Source organism: Erpetoichthys calabaricus, chromosome 13 (assembly GCF_900747795.2).
Source record: "Erpetoichthys calabaricus chromosome 13, fErpCal1.3, whole genome shotgun sequence".
Classification (NCBI taxonomy): Eukaryota; Metazoa; Chordata; class Cladistia; order Polypteriformes; family Polypteridae; genus Erpetoichthys; species Erpetoichthys calabaricus.
Genome location: NC_041406.2, coordinates 120,836,890 through 120,858,760, shown reverse-complemented (window position 1 = coordinate 120,858,760; position 21,871 = coordinate 120,836,890). Strand labels below are relative to the sequence as shown.

General features: G+C 37.5%; 2 protein-coding genes across 3 annotated transcripts in view; one reads left to right on the top strand and one right to left on the bottom strand.

Annotated features, from left to right (window-relative positions):
- LOC114641912 (serine/threonine-protein kinase pim-1-like) overlaps positions 1–14,841 on the top strand; it is a 33,166-nt gene extending 18,325 nt beyond the window's left edge. The window contains exons 4-9 of the mRNA XM_028790938.1: positions 3,347–3,431; positions 3,520–3,620; positions 3,702–3,752; positions 10,640–11,018; positions 11,094–11,270; positions 14,777–14,841. Coding sequence (XP_028646771.1) covers positions 3,347–3,431; positions 3,520–3,620; positions 3,702–3,752; positions 10,640–11,018; positions 11,094–11,270; positions 14,777–14,841 — 858 coding nt within the window. The remainder of the gene's footprint in view (positions 1–3,346; positions 3,432–3,519; positions 3,621–3,701; positions 3,753–10,639; positions 11,019–11,093; positions 11,271–14,776) is intronic.
- Positions 14,842–17,022: 2,181 nt separating this feature from the next.
- The window catches only part of mlh1 (mutL homolog 1, colon cancer, nonpolyposis type 2 (E. coli)), an 84,836-nt gene continuing 79,987 nt past the window's right edge, over positions 17,023–21,871 (bottom strand). For both annotated transcript variants that reach the window (XM_051936087.1, XM_051936088.1), the window contains 6 exons: positions 19,146–19,254; positions 18,981–19,044; positions 17,845–18,009; positions 17,571–17,663; positions 17,350–17,457; positions 17,023–17,272 (listed from right to left, as the gene is read on the bottom strand). In XM_051936087.1, the coding sequence (XP_051792047.1) occupies positions 17,105–17,272; positions 17,350–17,457; positions 17,571–17,663; positions 17,845–18,009; positions 18,981–19,044; positions 19,146–19,254 (707 nt within the window). In that variant the 3' untranslated portion in view covers positions 17,023–17,104. The remainder of the gene's footprint in view (positions 17,273–17,349; positions 17,458–17,570; positions 17,664–17,844; positions 18,010–18,980; positions 19,045–19,145; positions 19,255–21,871) is intronic.

Sequence of the window (21,871 nt, the reverse complement as noted above, 5' to 3'; positions counted from 1 at the left end):
TCATTTCGAAATTCTACGCGTAATGGTCATAACTGGAACATATTTTTTTGTCCATATACTGTAATGGAGGAGGCGGAGTCACGTATCGCGTCATCACGCCTCCTACGTAATCACGTGACCTAAAAACAAGGAAGAGATTTACAGCACGAGTCAAACGCGGGAACGAAGGTAAATGACGTTAATTTTTGACTGTCTTTTAATACTGTGTAAGCATACATATTAACACATGTGCAATTAAACGTGTGCATTTACGGGGTGATTTCTCAGGCTTAAAAGCTCGCCTTTTATCAAACGCGGGAACAAAGGTAACTGACGTTGTTCACTGTCTTTTAATACTGTGTAACCATACATATTAACACATGTGCAAATAAACGTGTGCATTTACGGGGTGATTTCTCAGGCTTAAAAGCTCGCCTTTTACTAAAAAGGTAAATGCAAAACTATTTTCAATCATTCTATGATCTGCTTCTCACAACTGAAGGCACCGTGGCTGATGTTACGTCACTTGCTGTCCGACCATAAGCTTTACCTGGTAGGTAGCCGGACACTCACTTCACTCCCTTTCGGGAATCGAACCTCTGAGGTTTTCTTTTGTTCTTAATTAAAATTTAAAACCAATACTTCACCGCTGCTAAGCCCCTCTAGCGCTGACGTCTGAGGTTCGATTACCGTAAGCAAGTGCAGTGAGTGTGTAATTACATTCACGGCATTCGTAGTCTGATTCACAATCTGATTGTATGGGTGGTTACTTCCAGGTAACGCTTACACTTGGCCACCAAGTCAGCTCGAAGTGATCACTCGAGTGAAGGCAGCTTCACAAAAAAACTGATCCTTAACAAACTGTTATTAGTATATTTTCCCTCAATTTAAAAACGTTTTATTTTCTTCTTAATAAAAATTTAAAAGCGGTACTTCGCCGGTGCGAAGAGCGTGGATTTGACCGACTGACACATACAGACATATTCATGAGTGCAGGTAGTTCGGAAAGAAAGCACCGCGTAAACCTAAAGTTTAAATTAACTTCATAGACCTACAAAAGGTTGCCATTCATTTGAGGCAAGATTGCTTTTCTTCTGTACAACTATACGTTGCATTCTCAAGAGTGTGCTTGCACGGCTTCGGATATAGATATATATATATATATGTATGTCTATATATAAATATGTAAGCTTATAAGTACTGCCTTACTTCTCTTTAAGAAAGGAAGATGTAATCATACTTGATTTAAACGATTCCATGTCTTCCTGGGTTTGCGTAGCTTATTGTCTAAAAAGGAGAAACCCTCATTTATAAAACTTTGCTGCAGATGACTTAGCTTATTGTCAATATCTTTACACGTTTTTTTAAGACTTATTGACTGAAACGTGCTTTCACGAAAAAAGTTAGGGCTTTGCTACAGGATACACCCTCCACAAGTTAAGCAACTAAAAATAAAATATATATTTCTGTTTTATTTAAACCTTTTAAGTTCGTATGCATAGCCCCATTTGGCTGTTTAATTTTTTTTTTTCTTTCTTCAGTAATATTTAATCTCCTTAAAGAAAAAGAACATATCCATTTTACTTTTTTTCTATCTCTGTACTAATATTTTAGTGTAAAAGAATAACCAGTATTTAAACTTTTTATGTTACTTTATACATTTATTTTACACAATGTTGAAAAATTAATAAAAAAGCTACATATTTTGGCAGCTGCTGCTTTCATTTTCAATGAAATGAAAAAAGCTCTCCAAGAGAAAACGTCAATAAAGAAGAAACAGTTTGCACTATCTAAAAATCAGAAACCCTCATTTATAAAAGTTTGCTGCAGATGACTTAACTGAAAATAAATGAATAGTTCCTATGTGTATAATACATATTTATCTATTTTACTTATGCCTTTATTCCACCAACTTACAACATCTGAGGTACAATTTGTTACATTACTTTTGTTTTTTGCACAACGTGCAGGTGAAGTGACTTCCTCAGGGTCACACAGTGGTGTCAGTACCACGATTTAAACTGACAAGCTCCGGGTTTGCTGAAATATTACTGAAGAAAGAAAAAAACGAAAACGGGCAAATGGGGCTATGCATACAAATGTCCATCCGTCCATTATCCAACCTGCTATATCCTAAATACAGGACCCACTAAGTAGATATGTATATATACAGTATATATATATATATATATATATATACAGTTTTTATATATATATATATATATATATATATATATATATATATATATATGTATATATATATATATATATATGTATATATGTATATATATATGTATATATATATATATATATATATGTATATATATATATATATATGTGAATGTATGTATTTATATATGTATATATATATATATATATATATATGTAGATATGTAAATTTGTATATGTATATATATGTTTATGTGGATGTGTATATGTGTATATACGTATGTATATGTGGATGTCTATATGTATATATATATATATATATGTATATATGTAGATATGTGTATATGTAGATATGTATATAAGTATATATGTTTATGTATATATATGTTTACATAACCTCTTTAACACACTACTTCTCCGCTGCGAAGCGCGGGTATTTTGCTAGTGATTAGAATATTTAAGTTTGGGATAAAACTAGAATACCAAATCAAGGAGGTTTGGAATGTCCTAGCTAGAGTTCGTGGACTCACCATCTCAATGTGATCATCATTTAAGAATTTTTGGATGCACAGGAACTTCTTGAAGAATTTGTCATGCAAAGTATTTGCTAATTAGCAGGTCCCATGCTGGTACAGAAATGTAAATTGCATGACTATTATTATTGTGTGGTCCATATTAACTCCCTCATTTTTATGAGTGACTGAAACACTAGGTCACCTGGTATTGACTTCTTTTCATCTAGTAATAGATGTGGTCCAGCTCTCACCACTACTCTTGGATGAGATTGCCTTGGAAGCATTGTCTCTGTTAACTTCTCTGGCTATGCTAAAGGTGCTATTTGATTTATGTATTTTGTTGGCTCTACTTAAGTTAACCAACAAAGCTTCCAGATAGAATCAAATGCATTTCTGAGGTACTAAACAGCAGATGGATATTGACCCATTTTGATTTTTGTAACAGCAGGAACCACAGTTTCAGGTGTGCTTTTGCTGGTTATATCGTTATTACGGAGATACCCGATCAAGGATTCTCTTGAGGTTCTTCTTGAACCAAAAAAAAGTTTTCCTACAAAGGACTCTTGCAGTTAAAACCAACTGTTATTGTTTTGCGTGGAAGAAATTTTTACAGATGAGAGGATTTTACATTTTGCAGATACTTTATTTGCAGCTATGTAACTAATACTGCACATATCTTTCAGCAAAAAATGATTGAAAAAGATAATGAGCAGCCTGCTGAAAAAAAGCTGTCATTTCTCACCATCGAGCAGATGCGAACAATCCCAGGTAGCTACAATTTAACTGTGTGAGGGTTTGGTCACAAGTACTGCTGAAGCTGTTTCATTCTCATATTTCTCATGTTCGTATCTTGCAGAACTTGATATCCTCTTCCAAAGATTTGAGCTTGGCAGGGTGCTTGGAGAAGGAGGCTTTGGGCAAGTAAGGATGGCCAAGAGAAAAGTTAACAATGAAGCTGTAAGTGGGCTGTCACCAACAGCACTTAACTTATTTTATCCAAATACCAATAAATACATCTCACTCATCATTGCTCTACAGGTGGCAATAAAAATTGATGCAGTGCACTGCAGGCGTCAGTGGGTTGAAGTGGTAAGTAGGAGGGAAGTCCCCAGTAGACATGACTCTGATTGGTTTAAGGGCAGGTTTAAAAGTGGGCAGTAATCTCAGATTATTTAACAATTGTTTCTTTTTTTATACTATATATTGTTCCAAACTCTTTTTTTGCTTAATGGGTTTTGCCAGACAACACAGTACTTCAGTCCTTATAAATGGTATTCACCCCTTGGATGTTTTCACATTTTATTGTTCTACAGCATTGAATCACAGTGGATTTAATTTAGCTGTTTTGAAACTGATCAACAGAAAAAGACCCTTAAATGTCAAAGTGAGAACAGATCTCTGCAAAGTGGTCCAAGTTATTTATAAATATAAAACATAAATTACACAGGTCAACAGGTTGGTTTCAACTGAGATAATTTTATGTGGGTTTTATAGTGTTTTTTATGCCAATTTCAAGTCTGCGTTTCGTTTTTCTCTAGCATGTCTAGTTTTTGTGATGAAGCTAATTATACTGTATGATGCATGATATTTGTTGTAATTAGCCTTACAATATTATAAGATTTAACGGCAGTTGTTTGTATTTTTATGTTACAGAAAGCATTAACTGCAATTGATTTCAGTTATCATGCCTAGAAATTATATTAATTATCTAATCTTGACAGTTTCTGTTATGTGTGTGGTTCAGTCATGATGAAAGCACAACATCGCCCAACTACCGCAGATCTTAAGAAGATATACAAATTGTACTTCAGCTGTCCACTTGATGACCAGGGGCCTCATGTATAAATGGTGTGTACGCACAAAAATGTTGCGTACGTACGTTTCCACGCCCAAATCGCAATGTATAAAACCTAAACTTGGCGTAAAGCCACGCACATTTTCACAGTAGCTCCAACCCTGGCGTACGCAAGTTCTCCGCTCGGTTTTGCAAACTGGTGGCACCAAGCGTCATATCAGTACTACTGTTCCTGTGTGATTACCCTTTATTTTTTTAGATCCACATTCCTGACGCGGATTTATCATATACACTGAAACTAACTGCATATTTATTGTTTATTAGTTTAAGGCATCTGATTGTAATTAACCTGTATATGTATATGTATATATATAATGGTCCAGGGAATAGCCAAAGTATTCCAAATACCATAGCTGTTTTAGCATTGTTACTCTCACTGCATCTTCTTCTTCTTCTTTCAGCTGCTCCCGTTAGGGGTTGCCACAGTGGATCATCTTTTTCCATATTACTCTCTTTGCACCACTCGGAGTATTTATATCACTGTATCTGAGTGTGGTATCACAGATCTACAGCAGCTGATCGGAAAGAGAATTATCAATATACATCATCAAGCACACGCTGCCTCAGCCATGCTGTCTATTGAACTGCTCTCATATGGCAAACGCTTCAGAGCCTTTCCTGTATGGACCTCGTGGTTCAGAAACAGTTTCATCCCAACAACTATAAACGCACTCAATCAGTCCATCAAGTGTTCCTTGTAGAACTGTTTGTACTTATAAGTACAATTACCTCACTGAAAACTTGCACTATATAACACTAATTATAATATTGCACAACCTGAGGCACTTTATAAAGCGCATATTTACATATGATGACGATATAATTTTTAAGATGAAATGCAGCAAAATATGTTTATTACATTATACAGATAAAACTTTAACTTCATTTAAATAATCTATATTGTTAATAATTAAACATGTGAGGACACGGTGCCACAGTGCTAGCGAGGAGGTGGCGCTCTGTTCATGGATTGTTCCTGCCTCGCGCTGTATTCTTGCTGGTGCTGGCGCAACATTGGAAGGACAGATGGATAGAATAATTAAATATGTACTATGAAGATATTTCGATGTTCCTTAAAAGTTTTGAAGAATCGGCGTTCTAAGTTTACAGATGGCTTAACGTCTATTACACAGCTGATTGTGTGGCAATTGGGTATTTGGAGAAAGAAAAGTAAGGACAGGAATTGGGGGTTAGTACGTTTGAAAGAGAAAGTACTGTTACAATAAAGTATTTCATCGAAGGTCGCGCATGGCACAGCAAGCATCTTGTGTGAGACATGAACAATCACTGCGCCACCATGTTCCCATGTTTAATAACATACTTTAACTCCTGTCATCATGAAAATGATATCACGTATACATCTCAGTATTTTAATTATTCAGAGCACTGTAATATTATGAATGTAATGGATTCTGTGTCCTGTCGGAGGAAGAGAAAGCCCGAAAGCATGTAGTGATTCACACACATAGAGCACATAGAAGATCAAATACAAAACAAAGCATTTAACGTGCTACTTTAGTTATGATGGGATTTGAAAAACTAGTAAATTAAACGATTTTATGATGAAGTTTATGATCTACTTTAATGACAAAATAAACTGTGATTAAAGTGGAAATTTCGAGATTAAAGTTGACATTTCATGCTTTTTCCCACTGTGTGCCTTTTTTTTCTCTGTACCCTAATAAGCTTTCATATGACACTCAGGTGGTGGGCTATGACTCGCCTTTTCACGGCGACTTTGATATGTGACTTCTTTTTTTATTTTGGGCACTGTGCGACTTTGTGAACTTGAGCTTTTGAGTTTCTCCGACACTATATGTCACTCGATCAACTTCCTTTTGTTGTTTATACCACTGTTTAAACCAACAAATAGTACATTTTTCCTTACCTCCACTTGGTATTCGCTAAAATTCTTCTATTTTCCCTCGTGCTTTTGCCATTGTTTTTTCACAGAAGGCTGAGCTTAATGGTTATTTATATTGATTTGCATATTCAAAGAGGCGTAATTCTGGAAGGAGTTGGGGCGAGACAGCAGGCGCGTGCGTTACTTTCACACTGACTGGGATTTATGGAGCAGAAGAACGTGGACGTTGGTGAACACAAAGATTTATGCATTTGGATTTTTTTGTGCGTACAAACATTTCCGCTTTTGTACTTACGCCATGTTACAGTGTGAGTTCTATGCACAGCATTATACATGAGGCCCCAGGAAATCTTGGTCTCCACATGACATCTGTAGAAAGGGATATTTATAAGTCCACAGATCAAGTCCATTTTGCAGGATGATAGTTTTAAACAATTTCAGCAGCCAAGATAGAAGCTTGGGAGGCACTCAAGTGGCTCTGTGAAACTTTCAGGGTAGCCATAAGTCTCCTCCATACAAGGAAGGAGTCTGGAATATGCTTGAGTCATACCAGAAACTGGGCTGCCACATGTCATTGAAAATACACTTCCTGTACTCACATCTAGAGTTCTTTCTAGAAAATCTTGTTATGTTGAGATGAACAAGGAGAACATTTTCACCAGGACATTCAGTTAATGGAGAGTCGCTATCAAGGTTTCTGGAATGAGAGTACGATGGCCGACTGCTTCTGGATGCTGTACCACGACAATCCTGACCAATGTACATAAGATAATCCTACTGTATGCATTTTTGAAGAAACAGTGGTAGCTGACTGACACCATTCAGTATATCCATGCCACAGTGTGTGCCTATTTGACTTTGCACTGAAGATATTGAAAAATTTACTTCATTGGTGCTTGCATTTTAGTAAAAACTAAACGAAACTACATACTGTAAACTAACAATACTCATAACACAAAAAGTTGATGCGACTAGAAAAGACAGAAAGCGAATCTGAAATCAGCTTGAAATACCGATTTAGAAAAGTGTGTTATGGTCTCAGATGATGACCAAAAACATTTTTTTGTTGCCTTTTCTTTTCAATCACATACTGTAGGTATACACCCCCCATCAAGTCAGTATTTAGGTGATGTACCTTTGGCAGCCATAATCGACTTGCATCAGTATGCACAGGTCTCTATCAGCTGGATATTGCAATCTTTCCCCATTTATCTTTGCAAAACTGCTCAACCTCTGTCAGGTTGCATGGGGATCATGAGTGAACAGCCTTTATAAAGGGCAGCCACAAATTTTCAATTGGACTCTGACTTTGATCCTCCAGGACATCTGCCTTTTTCTTTGTAAGTCTTTGTAGCATCCCCTGACTTGTGTTTTTCAATCATCTTTTTATGGAGTTGCTTGGAGTGTTCTTCTGTCTTCACTGTGTAGGTTAGGCCACCATATTGACTCGACGCAAGCTGGACTTTTCCAGATAAATAGCATTTAGACTACAATCGACAGCCCTTGACTACAGACAAGTGACCTCCATTTAAGTAATTCTGGGACTTCTAAAACCAATTGGCTGCTGTTGTAGTTGTGTCACATTAAACGGAGTGTACACTTATGTGATCCATTCTGTGTTTTACATTTGTAACGAATTTAGAGCTATGCTTTCACTTTGACATTAAAGGGTGTTTTTTTTGATTAATGTGAAAAAGCCAAATTAAATCCATTGTGATTTAATATTACACAACCATAAAATGTGAAAACTTCCAAAGGGTGAATATATTTTATACACACTGTACACTCTTAAAAATAACAGTTCTATAATGGCACTTTATTGGGTTGTGTGGTTCCTCCTAGAGCCATTGCCTGACTAAGAACTGTTTGGCTACAGTAGATGTTTTTTGCTATGAAGTTGGTCCTTTGGGCTTTTAAAAGGTTCTTAATACGTGGACAAAATAGAAATCTTTAATGTATAGATAGGCTACTGAGCAGGATGTGGAAAGCCTCAACATGGCCTATGCTATTGTCCCTTTAAAATCATGAATCCACTGCTATTTCACAAATCTCTCGTCATCTATTAATGATTACTTATAGAGCCTGTTATGGCTATAAATACATTAAAGGTTCTTTCTGAAACCCTTCATATTGATGGTTCTGTTGGCAACCAAAAATTGTATCCATGTGGCTTTGCGCTAAAGAACCAATTTAGCACCTTTATTTTTAAGAGTTTATATACAGTAAGTCTAACTTCTGACCTGTGGTTTCATTTTTAAAACTCTGCATGAATTCAAGAATGAAAATATGCGTACACCAAACAATAAGAAAATGCATACACCAGAAACAAATCTGATTTTTAAAACTTGGTGCTCGCACATTTTTACACAGTTTACCTTCATGAATCACCATCATCTTGTAAATGTGCGTACATGAACATGCCTTGAACCTTGCCCAGTTGTCACCCTGAAACAGCCACATATGAACTAAGCTAATCAACCTCATACAAATGCAATCACAATGCTGCAGATGTTCATTGGCTGACACATCAGGGCACCGCCACCTGCTCTGTACTCAGCATGGCATTGATGTGCAGGGTCAGGGAAAGGCATAAGGTGCCAGCGGGTATCCACTGTCACCTGGCACATGATGACATGATTGGTATTACAATCAATAGCATAGGTCATATAATGAACTGCACTCAGCCAGATACCTTACCAACAAGCCATCCATCATGCACAATAGCATCATGAACAAATTGTCTGCCAACAATACTTTGCCCTGAAATAAATGAATCGTGGGTTGACCACTAGGCCACCAAACCACAATATCTGCCATTCTCACCCTAGCATTTCCGATTTCTGCGTTAATCGAATGTCACTGCTCACGGTTAACAAAATCAGTGTCATCCTCATGCCCTCTTTGTTACGAATGCTGTTAATTGCCCCAATTAAATCAGGAAAACCAAACTGCTCTTGAGAGCGCAAATCAGCTCATAAGCCAGCCATCAGCATGCACCCTCCCCTCACCAAAACAAAATTCTGCTGCTCATTAAATTTTATGGGCATTTCAGTTTTCTTCCCACATAATCCAGATGAGCTCATCGGGCTACCTGAAAGCTCCAAATTTGTCCTGAAAGAATGAGTGGAGTGTGCCATGTGTTGGAATGGTACTGTCTGTTGTTTCTTCATATTCAATGTTAAAATACTTCATGGATGCTACTCTATAATGGATAGGCGAATGTATAGACTGATGCAGTGCATGTTTAATCATTTTCATCCAGAATTATTTCCTGCCTTGCACCCAAGGTTGCCAGAACAGGTATCATCAATCCTAAGCTGTAAAATATTAATTAAAAAATAGAATGATGGATGGATCAGAAAAAGGATGGACTGAGAATTATTCTTTGATCCTGTAAATACTCAAAAGAAAAATAAGCTCTATCATGTTTGGTCACATTTCTATGCACTTTAAGAAATCTAACATTTTGAAGATATGCAGGTTAGGTGGATTGGCATGTTGATATGAGGTTTTCAATGGACCAGTGCCCCTTTAAGAGTCGGTTCTTATCTGCTCTGGGTTCCTGTACCTATCCACCTGTCTTCCAAACCCACTTTTCCAGAGTAGGGTTGCAGGTAAGCTTGAGCCTATTTTAGTAAGCATTGGGTGCAAGGCAGAAACAATCCCTGGACAGTGCACCATCTATTCACAAAGTGAACCTACATGTTTGCCCATGTTGCCTATCCACCTAAGCTATGTGTCTCTGGAGTGTGGGAGGAAACCAGAGCACCCAGAGGAAACCTAAGTGGACATAGAAAGAACATGCAAACTGTATGCAGGGTACACCTAGAATTGAACCCTGGTCTCTTTCTTGTGAGGCAACAGCGTACCACTGCAACACTGTGCTCTCCTGCTTCCTACAAACCTGCAACAGAATTTATGGATTTTGAAAAATGAATGAATTAAAGAAAGAATAAATTAACTAACTACTGGCTGAAGAGTTAGGACTAAACATGAAAAATCTGGGAGAAACCCATTTTCTGATTCATGTGAAAATGAAAAGCTGGGAAAGCAAAGAAAGAACGAATACTGTAAATGTAATAAATACAAATATCCTACAAACATACCTACTGCTCCAAACACATTCTTGTAGGCCTGTGTGTCTGGCTTAGGTGCTACCATTTCGAAACATTTGCAGTCCTGCCAGAAAAGCTCACAAAGAAACAATGTCCACCCTCCTATTAGCAGATGTTATGATGATCACACTTTTTTTGGCAGCCTGGTAAACAGAAGAAGGTTCCTCTGGAAGTTGGTCTGATGCTCCGAGTGTGCGCTAAGCCCAGTTGTCCCAGCATCATCCAGATGTACGAGTACATCATCCGCCCCTCATACACCTTCATTGTAATGGAGCTTCTAGAGTCCTCCTTTAGTCTGACAGATTACATGAAAAGACAAGGGGGGCCGTTGGAGGAGGAGCAGGGCAAATCGGTCTTTCAACAGATCGTGGAGGCAGTCATGCACTGCCACTCACGAGGTGTCTTCCACAGTGACATTAAGCCCAGGAACATCCTTTTTCAGAGCACCACTGGCCAGGTAAAACTCATTGACTTTGGCTGTGGTGGCTTCCTCCTAGAAGAGAAGTATGCACGTCGCCCAGGTAAGTTAAGTGTGTTGCTGGTGACAGCCTCACCTGCATTCTAAAAAGAACAACAGATGAGTTTTGTCTTTTTAGGGACACTGGCCTACTGTCCACCCGAGTATTTCCTGTACAAAAAGTACAAACCTGAATCTGCCAATGTGTGGTCACTTGGAATTACATTGTTTGAGCTGTTGTCTGGGTTTCGACCCTTCCAGAGTAGTATGGAGATCATGACTTGCAGCATTCATATCCCGGACCATTTGTCACAGGGTAAGTGTGGAAATGGGACCAGCTTCTGGGAAGTGGATGTCTGAAAGAATTCATGCTTACCTTTCTCTTTCCAGAATGCAAGGAACTAATTAAGAAGTGCCTATGCTTGCGTCCCAGAGATCGTCCCACCCTGAAAGACATCTTAAGGCACTCCTGGCTGCAGTGATAGCTGCTAGGTTACGTGAGTCTATTCCATCTTGTTTACCACACAAAGATCATGCAGCTTAACATAAATGACAGTCCGACTACTGTCATATTCAGCAACCTTCTTGGGCTTAGAGCCATGGTTCTTTGTATGTAAAGCACTCTCAAGTCAGATGAAACATGTCAGTCGCTTAACATGCCACTAAAACCTTAACATCAATTGCAAACAGTTCCTACGTCAGGCAATCGAGGGAATCAAGTGAGCATCTTTTCAGTAAAGTGCTCTCTTTTAGAATCACACTCTGTCATTCCCTCTGAAAGCAGCATTGTTGCTCCTCTACCTCAAGCATTCATATCTACCTCTATTTTCCTTCTCTCCAACATATATGCAAAACCAGCTCCATGTGCACTTAGTGAAATGCATCAGTTAATTCAGAATATTAGACAAGCTGGCACATCTGACCCAAAACAGTACAAGCTGCATGTACAAAGAGACAGTGACAGCATCAATTAAAACAGAATAATAAACTGGAAATGATTAATGAGCACATAGATGCCACAATGGTTGGGGGGATGAGGGGTGGAAAATTGATTTGTTCTTTGATTAAAGGTATTCCAACTTGTTGTCAAATAAAGGATCATTAGAAGTAGTTAACAAATATATTACGCAACTCAAAAATATGCTTTGGTCACTTAAATCATGATATATTGAGAATTGTTTCCTCACGAAGAACAGTAAAAAAAAACAGACTTTAATGTGAACAAGACAGACCAGTGAAAATCATTTGACACACAACTTACAGCCACTAAGCAAACTAAAATCATCATCAGTACTTCATTTTTGTCACCATTCAACATTAATGGTAGCAGTGAGAACTGTGAAAATTCCTCTTGTTCACATTCTCACCAACACATAGGAAACCTAAACTGAGTGCTGGTATTGGGGCAGAATCAATTCAGAATTAACATGTCATATATATATTTAGCACTCTAGGTACAATTTAACAAGATCTGTAAGGACAAGTACTTACTATTGTAAATTCACTTTTAATTCCTGGGAGTAAGATATCTATTTTAATTTAATAAAAAGTGAATGAAATACTATAATTACCACTTTTACCTGCTTTAAAGGCAAGTTTTCAGAAAATGAAAAACACAGTAACCTCATCCAGTTACGGCCTCATAAGCGATTATATATCAATGGGCTGTTTTATTTACTTCTCTATACTGTCTGCTTGTGAACAGTGAAGACACCACACTAGCAGCACCATATCTGTCTGATACAAGGAACCATACAACCAATCTCTAAATTCAGTTATTCTTCTAAATTGCACTTCTCTTTACAAGCCCAGCAAGCTTTACATTAAACAATAGTAACAAAATAGTGGAATTTGTAAACATGTATAGCCATATCTGAATGGTCCAGGTCTATCTTTATTGATTTAGCTTTATAATGTGTCTAATTTAAAGTAATGTGCAAATTCAATTCACAATATTATCCTAATGATCACTCTACTCATTTAAGGCAGCAGCAACCTCAGTGGTGATAATGTCAGTATGGCCACATCTCGACTTCACATAAAACATTTTTTTCTTCATTTAACCAATTCTGCACACTGCACCTTGAATTTCTAAAAAGTTCTGCATTATAAACTTCTAGGTACTCGAGCTAGAGAACACCAAAGGCTCTGCTGCTACTGCTGAAATAGTGATCTCTGTAAAAACAAAATATTAAGGATTTGTTAATATAATCACTAACATTTTGTTACTTCTAGAACAAGTGCTCTTATGTTAATTTGTTTTGTTAAATCTTTGCAGGACATTTCTCTCTATAATCTCCCACGTGGCTAATATGACCTGGGTGCTCTCTGTAGCTACTGGTATACTACTACCTTCACAAAGGTAAAAAGTTAAGTCTGTTTTCCATTTTTGTAGCACAGGGTACTTCTCCCAACACTTCATCTCCTCCGAGACAGTTTCTTTACTGCTTAAATCATCATGTTTACATTACTTCTCATTGTTAGCAACAGTTATGGCAGTTGTCCTATTTACTGTTGCCCTTACATTTTCATAATCCAATTCACAAACTGTTACTTTAATCATGGAAGAGCAACACCTTTTTCGCTACACTTTCTGTTGGGCTTTAAAGTAAGGGATATATACAATTTATCAATTAAATTGCCACAACACTTTATATAAGCTCTGAAAGTTGCTATAACTGTGTATATGCGTATATATGTGCACACACACACACACACACACACATATATATATATATATATATATATATATATATATATATATATAAATATATATATATATATATATGGTCAGCAAGCCAGGGTTCAACCCTGCTCCATATTGTGATATAATAATATGGTACTGTTTATCAGACTTAGGTGCATGCAAGTTAAAATACAAGAACAAGGAAGTAGGAAGGTAAGAGATGAGGAGTAAAGTATATTTTAGTTGTGACAGGAACAGAACATTTTGCAAACCAGATAGCTGTGAAGTTCAGTGCCAGTGCAAAAAGAACACCACAGGCATTGAGATTAGAGAGCATAAAATAAACACATTATTTTTACCATCTTATGTCACAACAATTACCCGCACTAACTCATCCACAACAGCAAACATACTGTGCTGAAGAAATATAACATGTTCCTGTTGGAAAGCCATCCCTATCTCTTCTACCCGAAATACATTAACTGACATTAGGTAATATTTTTATGTAATATTTAACTCACGTTTTAGATATAGATGTTACAAATTACATACATACCGTAACATCTTGTTAAAAGTCCCTCTCTAAAATTTCATTTCATACTCTTATTACTGGGTTGCTAAGTGACACAGCAGGTAGGTTTGCCACCTTAACGAGTTTGGGCCTCAGTGTTTAATCTGCTTGGATTTGTCTTTTGCTTGCTTGATGTTCCCTTTTCTCCCATGTTTGAACTGATTTCCTTTCAAAATCTCACAATTATCCCCAATGAACAATATGAATTATTATGTTCTGAAGCAGATTATCACAACCCCTAATTTAGGGCCATGCCTTTGTCCACTTCTTGATTCCATTCAAAACTAACTTGTTCCATTAACCTCTGTATTCTCTCCATACAAGAGGATACAGAGTTTCCTCTACTTATACATAATGATGAACATCCCTGTGTGTTATTGCATTTCTTCTCTCAGATAATACCTGGATAAAAACAACCACCTGTCACTCTCCAAAATTTTTTTTAGAATTTCTTCCTACAGTGTGTTAATGGCTTTGCTACATTCCATTTTCTAACCTAGTACCCATCAATTTCATTCATTTTGAAACTTTTACCAAATTTCATTTTTATGTTTTTTCCTTTAAGAATATCCTAATCTAAATAATGGAAATCTCATTCATGCTTGTTCATCCCAATCTCCTGGGATTTAGCCTAATACTCTTATGACAATAAATATAATATGGTGATGATTTAAATTACTACTTTGTCCATCTTTACTCTTTACAGTAATTGTATTTAGCTACTGCATATTTCAAAAGCTAAGTATATAGAGGCACTGCTGCTTCATAGCTAGGAGACGGGGTTCAAATCTTATGTGCCAAAAAAACCATGTTGGTTAGGTTCATTGGTGTCTCTAAATTTTGCTAGTGTGATTTTTCCCTGTAGCGCACTGGAATTCCAAACACATTTGCTTCCTCTCTCAGGCCTAATGCCAATATAACATATTGCGCCTTTCAAACTTGAAACGGATTGGCAGATTTAGAAAATGGATATTGGCATGCATTACTTGAGCTGACCAACAATGTTACATTGCTCATGTGAAGTCGACACTTCTCAGTGATGTCAGACAAGCAATTACTAAAGGGAGAAGTATTGTCTTTTGTTTGTAGTGTGCCCTCTTCACTTTCCTACCTTTGTAATATATGCATTTTGTACAGGTTAGGGAGAAATAAGTTTAAAAATTGTCTGAATTTAGCTAACACAGTCAATTGCATGAACCGGAAGTATATTTTTTAAAACACAAAGCATCAAAAGAAAATACTAGAATTGGTTATGGCTTCCATCTTGCCTCTGTCAAAACAGTTGACACTCCTTTCTCCTCCTGCTTTTCCCTCTGGAGAGTGGATGTTGGCAGTAACGTAGGTTCAGTATGAGAATGAGCGCTATGTACCATATAATATAGTTCTACTTGTGTGTGCAAAGAACTGGTGACTTTCAGTGTATAGAAGCTTCAGCTGACCTCAAGTCTAACCTTAAAGTCAGGTCTGGTTTTAACTATCTTTTCTGCATATCAAGCGATTGTATGTCCAACTTAGCTGGAAAGGGGTCTCTATCCAAATTGCCTTTCCAAAGATTTCTTCCATTTTTTTTCTGTGAAGTTTTTTGGGATTTTTGTCCCGTCTCCTCAGAAACAGAAAGCTGGGGGTGCTGTCAAAAAAAGGGCCTGTTAAAGCCAATTAAGGTATTCCTTGTGTGATGTTGTGCTATACAAGAAATATCATTTTGTTGTTGATATGAAAATCTTCCTGTATAAGGTAGCCTAAAATCTTATTTGTAAGACTAATTGTAGAGGCCACTGGACTGCAGACGACACCCTGGTGCAGAATAGCTGACAAACTGGGACTAAACAAAAAATGTTTAACCACTCTGGGAACTAACTGACAGATTCTGAAAAGTAACAATTGGTCTATGTGCATTGCTGCCACTGGAAGAGGCTGATGTAACGCAGGCTTGTCCCAGTCTAACAGGTCTCAAAGGAAACACTCACACTGTTTCAGGTCATGCTAGGGTCATTCAGTCTAGTTGACAGCCTGTTTTTTAAACTGTAGCAATAAAAATACCCCACAACATGAAATGGATGAGGGCAAGTACAACAAAGCATTCAAAACAAAAATATATCTTTAAGTAAAGGTATTTTTTTAGGTTACAGTAACTGAACCACGACTAAAACTCAAAAAGCAGGGATTGGATTAAAATCTGCAACCTTATACGCTTTTTGATAAATGTTGTTTTAAGACATACACGTCTCAAAGGCCTCTTATCCTGCAGTGTTTAAGGCGGACACAGTGCTTTTGGCTAGAATTGTTTACAAAGTCAGTGCATGCTCTTTGCTGGGGTGTATCCACACTTTTTTGTTGGGTGGTTGCATTTAGAGCTGAACGAGGTCTAAATTCCATGTGCTACTTGCCTGAATGAGAGAATTTTAAGGGTCAAACCAACAGTGGCCTTAGTTCAGAACACAGAAATTCATGTAAGGATTCACTTGCATCACTCAAGCCCACATTTTAGACTGTCCTTAGGGTCTGAACAGTACAGATGACTAATTTATATGAGATATAAAAATAAATTAGATGGGTTTCTGCTTAAATTAATTTTACAACTATAACCCACATTTGTACTCATCCAGAGCTACCCCTTTCATCAATACTTTGGATTGCAAATTAAGCAAATAAATTTCACCAGTATATAAATGACATTACATTTTGTTTAAGTCTGGCTACTTTACTAACAAGTGGGGAAAAAACAAAATCAAAAGACATGAAACTTCACAATACTGCACACCCTGTACAAATAGACAAAATAGGGTGTTTGATTACAAATATCAAAGAAGGTTTGAAATATAAAATCATGTTCCATTTATTTTTATAAATATTCTCAAGACAAACAGTGTCTGCTAATTAAATAGATAAGAACTCAGCATCGCTCAAATACTTTGTAAAGGTCAGGTAGGTTTGCAATCTGCAGGATGCTCCCATCCTCTGCAAATTTCTTGGGAGGAGCCAAAAATGATCTGAAGGCCTTAAACACAACATGCTCTACTGTCCACCTCCAAGGTTTCTCACTCATTCCAAAGGCTTCTGTCTGTAAGGGGTGGAAACAAATATATTTTACAAAACCTACTATAACCAGTCCTGGATACACAAATGATGAAACCAAACCTGAGTGAAGGCTGTGTCTTCCAGAATGAACTGCTTCCTGATGGAGTAAAACATGCTGCATTCTCGACTGAATGATTCAAAGCATTCCTTCTCATCATCCCAGTTCACCTAAAAATGAATGAGCATAAGCAACTGGCAGCTGCATACATAATCCTGATGGAGCAACCTGTTCTGAGACATATGAGGAGGGTCACTTGCCCTTCAAAGTGGACCTACTGTACCTCTGTCGCCAAGCGAAGAATGAAAAGTGGAAGGCCTTCCAGAGCTGGAATGAAGTTATCCAGCAGGAGTGGAATTCCTGTGACGTTTCCTTCCTATGGGAAAGACATTGAATATTTAGTACTACTTAGCCAAGCTTCTGATTTCCCCTTTGAAAAACATCTTGGGACTAAAAAGCATCATTAAGTCACAGTGAAGGAAGTGAAAACTGAGAACTTATAGGTCTAATTACAGGCTTCCATTTCCTCTTAATTTTTCCAAACTCTGAACACGTACCTCATCAATCTCCATAGAAAAATAATCCTGCAGCATTTCAGACTTTTTCTTTAGAAAAGCCACAATATATTCAGCAAGGCCTTCCTTGGGACCATCCTCCTCAGTCCAACCACTTTCAGCACTCTCCAGCGCTAGCATGGCGAGTTCATACAAGGGGGCTGGTGTCTGTACACAGATCAGGTAAACGTGAAATATGAACAAATTCAAAAATACTGTCAGGAGAAAAATCAAAGACCTCTTACAACTCTATGTGGGTTCCACTATAGAAAAATTAATTATATCAATTGAGATTTAGGAACCTAGCTGTTTAAAAAGGCAACTCCACTGCAATGGTTTCAAGGACCACTTTTCTAACCAGTAAAGAGAAGAGGAGCAATATAAACAGATATGGAAACTTGACATCTTTGCAATTTTTCCTTACCCTGACTAGACAACATTTTCTTGTTTTAAGACTACAGAATGTTGAGGGAATATACATTGGTGACCCAACTTTCATGGCTGAGGTGTTTTTTGGCTTATCTTTTTATATACTTATTCTCTATATGCTGCATTTTGGGACCAGTCAGGTATGCAATGGATAATAGGTTTACTCTACGTTCCTCAAATCAGAGTGATTATCAGGAAGTTATACATTTAAACTAATGCAACATCTCATAAAAACAACATACAAAACCAGCTGGAATAGTCTCCAGCAGACCCCCACAACCCTTTTCAGGACTAAGTGGTTTAGAAAATGACTGAGTGAGGACCAAACCCAATAGTACACACACACCTTTGCCTTACAGAAGTGCAGTAAACTGATACTTTGACTGCTTTATCATGGGCTTTCTTGTGTTACAATGTCCTGATTTGGGAGAGGGCAGCAAGCTCTTATTTAGAAGAACTGACTGTGTTGTAGTTGGATGCAAACAGAAGGCTGCTTAAAGATGTACATTACTGCACATGTCATTTGTATTTTATTCTCAGATTCTGTATTTGTGTTTCACTGCCTCAAGAAAACAAACTGAGCTGTGCAGGCAATGAGTGTACAGAGAGTAAGATCAGAGCTGGTTCCACGTAAGACTCATTTTTAGTTAGACAGGATACTGACATTACTTACTCTACACCAAAGTCATGAGAATGAGAGAAGTACTTACAGACAGCTTTAAGACTCCAAAATTGCCAAAGTCATAAATGAGAATTTGAAAAAACAACTCTTGACTGAAAGAAAGACATTTAATCTATGTTACTAACAATGGCAAACAAAAACATTTGAAAGTCAGCTTCTTTAGCTCTACATTCCATCTAAAGATTATTATTACCTAAGTTTGCTGGTATTGACGAGGTAGAGCTTTGTCTGATGCTGTATTAATGCCCACTGTGGATTGACACAGCCTACAAAAGAGTGGTTTTGTAACATCTCTTGGAGACCTAGAAGAATAGCAAAACATAAAAGCACTGAATAAAAATAGCACCTCATTAGAATGCTTGTACAAGAAAAAGTTAGAATTAGGAGTACAACGAGATATACTGCTCAAAAAATTAAGGGAACACTTAAATCACACATTGGATCTTGATGAACAAAATATTCAAGTGTAAAATCTGTACTGAGTAATACTGCGTACCTCGTTGAGAACAAAATGTTAACAATGATCAATGGAAACCAAAATTACCAACCCACTGAAGGGAGGATTCAACATCACTCCAAAAATCAAAGCCAAAAATTGAAATCACAGGCTGATCCAACTTGCATGATTTTCATCACGGCAACTCAAAATATGACTCAGTAGTGTGTATGGCTTCCACGTGCCTGTAAGCACTCCCAACAATGCCTGGGCATACTCCTGATGATATGGCAGATGGTGTCCTGGGGGATCTCCTCCCAGACCTGGATCAGGGCATCAGTGAGTTCCTGGAAAGTCTGTGATGTTACCTGGCAGTGTTGGATGCATCAGTGTCCCAGAGGTTCTCGATTGGATTCTGGTTTTAGGGAACATGCTGTCATTAATGCTTTCGAAATCCTGGAACTGCCTACACACACTAGCCACATGAGGCTGGGCATTGTCCTGCACCAGCAGGAACCCAGGGCCCACTGCACCAGCATAAAGTCTGACAATGGCTCTGAGGATTTCATCCTAGTACCTAACAGCAGTCAGGATAGTGCTGCCTAGCACATTGAGGTCTCCAACGGAGGAGCTACCATCTGTTGTATTCTGTGGCAAAATCCAATCAAGCTGCATAGGATGATGGGCTGTGAGCACAGGTCCCATTACAAGACATCAGGCCCTCTGCCACCCTCATAGTGTCTGTTTTTGACAGTTTGGTCAGAAACATGCTTACCAGTAGCCACCTGGAGGTACTTTTTGGATGGCATGCATGGATGTCCCATCCTGCAGGAGCTGGACTACCTGTACAAACTGAACTAGTTCCAAGGACTGCCTCATGGTACCAGCAGTGACAAGAACTAGCAAAATCCAAAACTTGAAGAATCAGTGAGGAAAGATAATTAGAGAGCAATTGTCTATGGCCACCACCTGCAAAACCATTCCCTTTATGGTGGTTGTCTTGCTGTTGCCTTTCCAGTGTACTTGTTGTCAATTTTACACAATTGCTTATGCTTCCTAAAGCTTATCTGACCCAATTGGTGTTAGACTGTGATGATTAACTGTTACTTTTTTTTTAATTGTCAAGCAGTATCATCATCATGAAATGCATGATGCTGAAATTTTAAAAGTGATCACTGTGTTAATCAACAAAAACATTTACAAACAACAGTTATAGGTTAGAGATGTGATGGATTGCTCTATAATCCATTAGGTTGTCAGTAAAACCTCCAGGACTTACTTCCTGTATGATGCTCAGCAATTCACTATATCCAAATGTTTTTTAACATATAACTGTGTATGGTCTGTAAATTTGCTATACAATAAAACCAACAACTAAATAATAGATGTAGGACAACCAATCGAAAATTTCTGTGCTACTTTATGTTTGATCTTAAGGTCATTTTCAAGCTCTTCTGAACAAAAACAGTCAGAAGTCACTCAGTATTCCTATTTGAAATGCAGTACAGCTGACAAAAAGCTGGACTAACACTGCTGTAAATGTGTGGTAATCAACAATGTAAGCTATGTAATTAAATTTAGAACCATGATTAAGATTTTCTCTTGCTCTTGAGGGACAGGGGAACAGCAGTTTTTACCTGCGTAATACCTGCTTGTAATTAAGGGTCTGCTTTTACTTTGTTGCAAATGTTCGTTTTGCACAAATGCTCTTTTTGTGTGCATCATACTGGCTGAACTACTGTAGTACTGATGATCTGTGTATGTTATAGAGATCTGCCTCCACTTTTAACCAGGACACCTTGTCTGCTATCACTTATTGCAAAATACAATGCAACTTATTTTTGTATAATGCTCTTCACTAAGTGTAGCTACAGGGTGCTGTGAACAATTCTAAGCTAAACACAAGTTTATATTATACTAATTACTAAATACAGAGTTCACATAAAAATACAGATTTGTTAAAACATAGAAAAAAAAGGTAGAATCTGAAACACAAATTGAAACCAACAATATCTGTCCATTAATTAACTGATGAACTATGGCCAATAGACAAAGAAGGAAATTAAAAATTGTATTAAAACTATAAAAAAGAAAGTCAAAAACAAAGTCAGGCACAGTTACAATCTTGGAGAACTCTTTCTAGTAGCTGCCTATCCTTTCTTCTGGGCATTTTATAGTGGAGTCTGTGCTTGGTCGTCCAGTCTGATGAGGGAATCTTTCCATTTGATAATTCCAATGCTCTTTTCCATACGCAGGAGTTCACCCTAACAGTTGAGTAGTGGCACCGAATACCACATCCATAAAATGGTGACAGGTTTATATTTGTGTGTGAATATGTTTATTATAATTTACATTTTTTATCTTAATAACCTTTATTAATCCCCAAGGGAAAATTGTCTTTTTGCATGACCTTTGGAGGTCAGAGCACAAGGTCAGCCATCCCTGAAGCAATTTGAAGGCTACATATGAATTCAAGTCTTGAG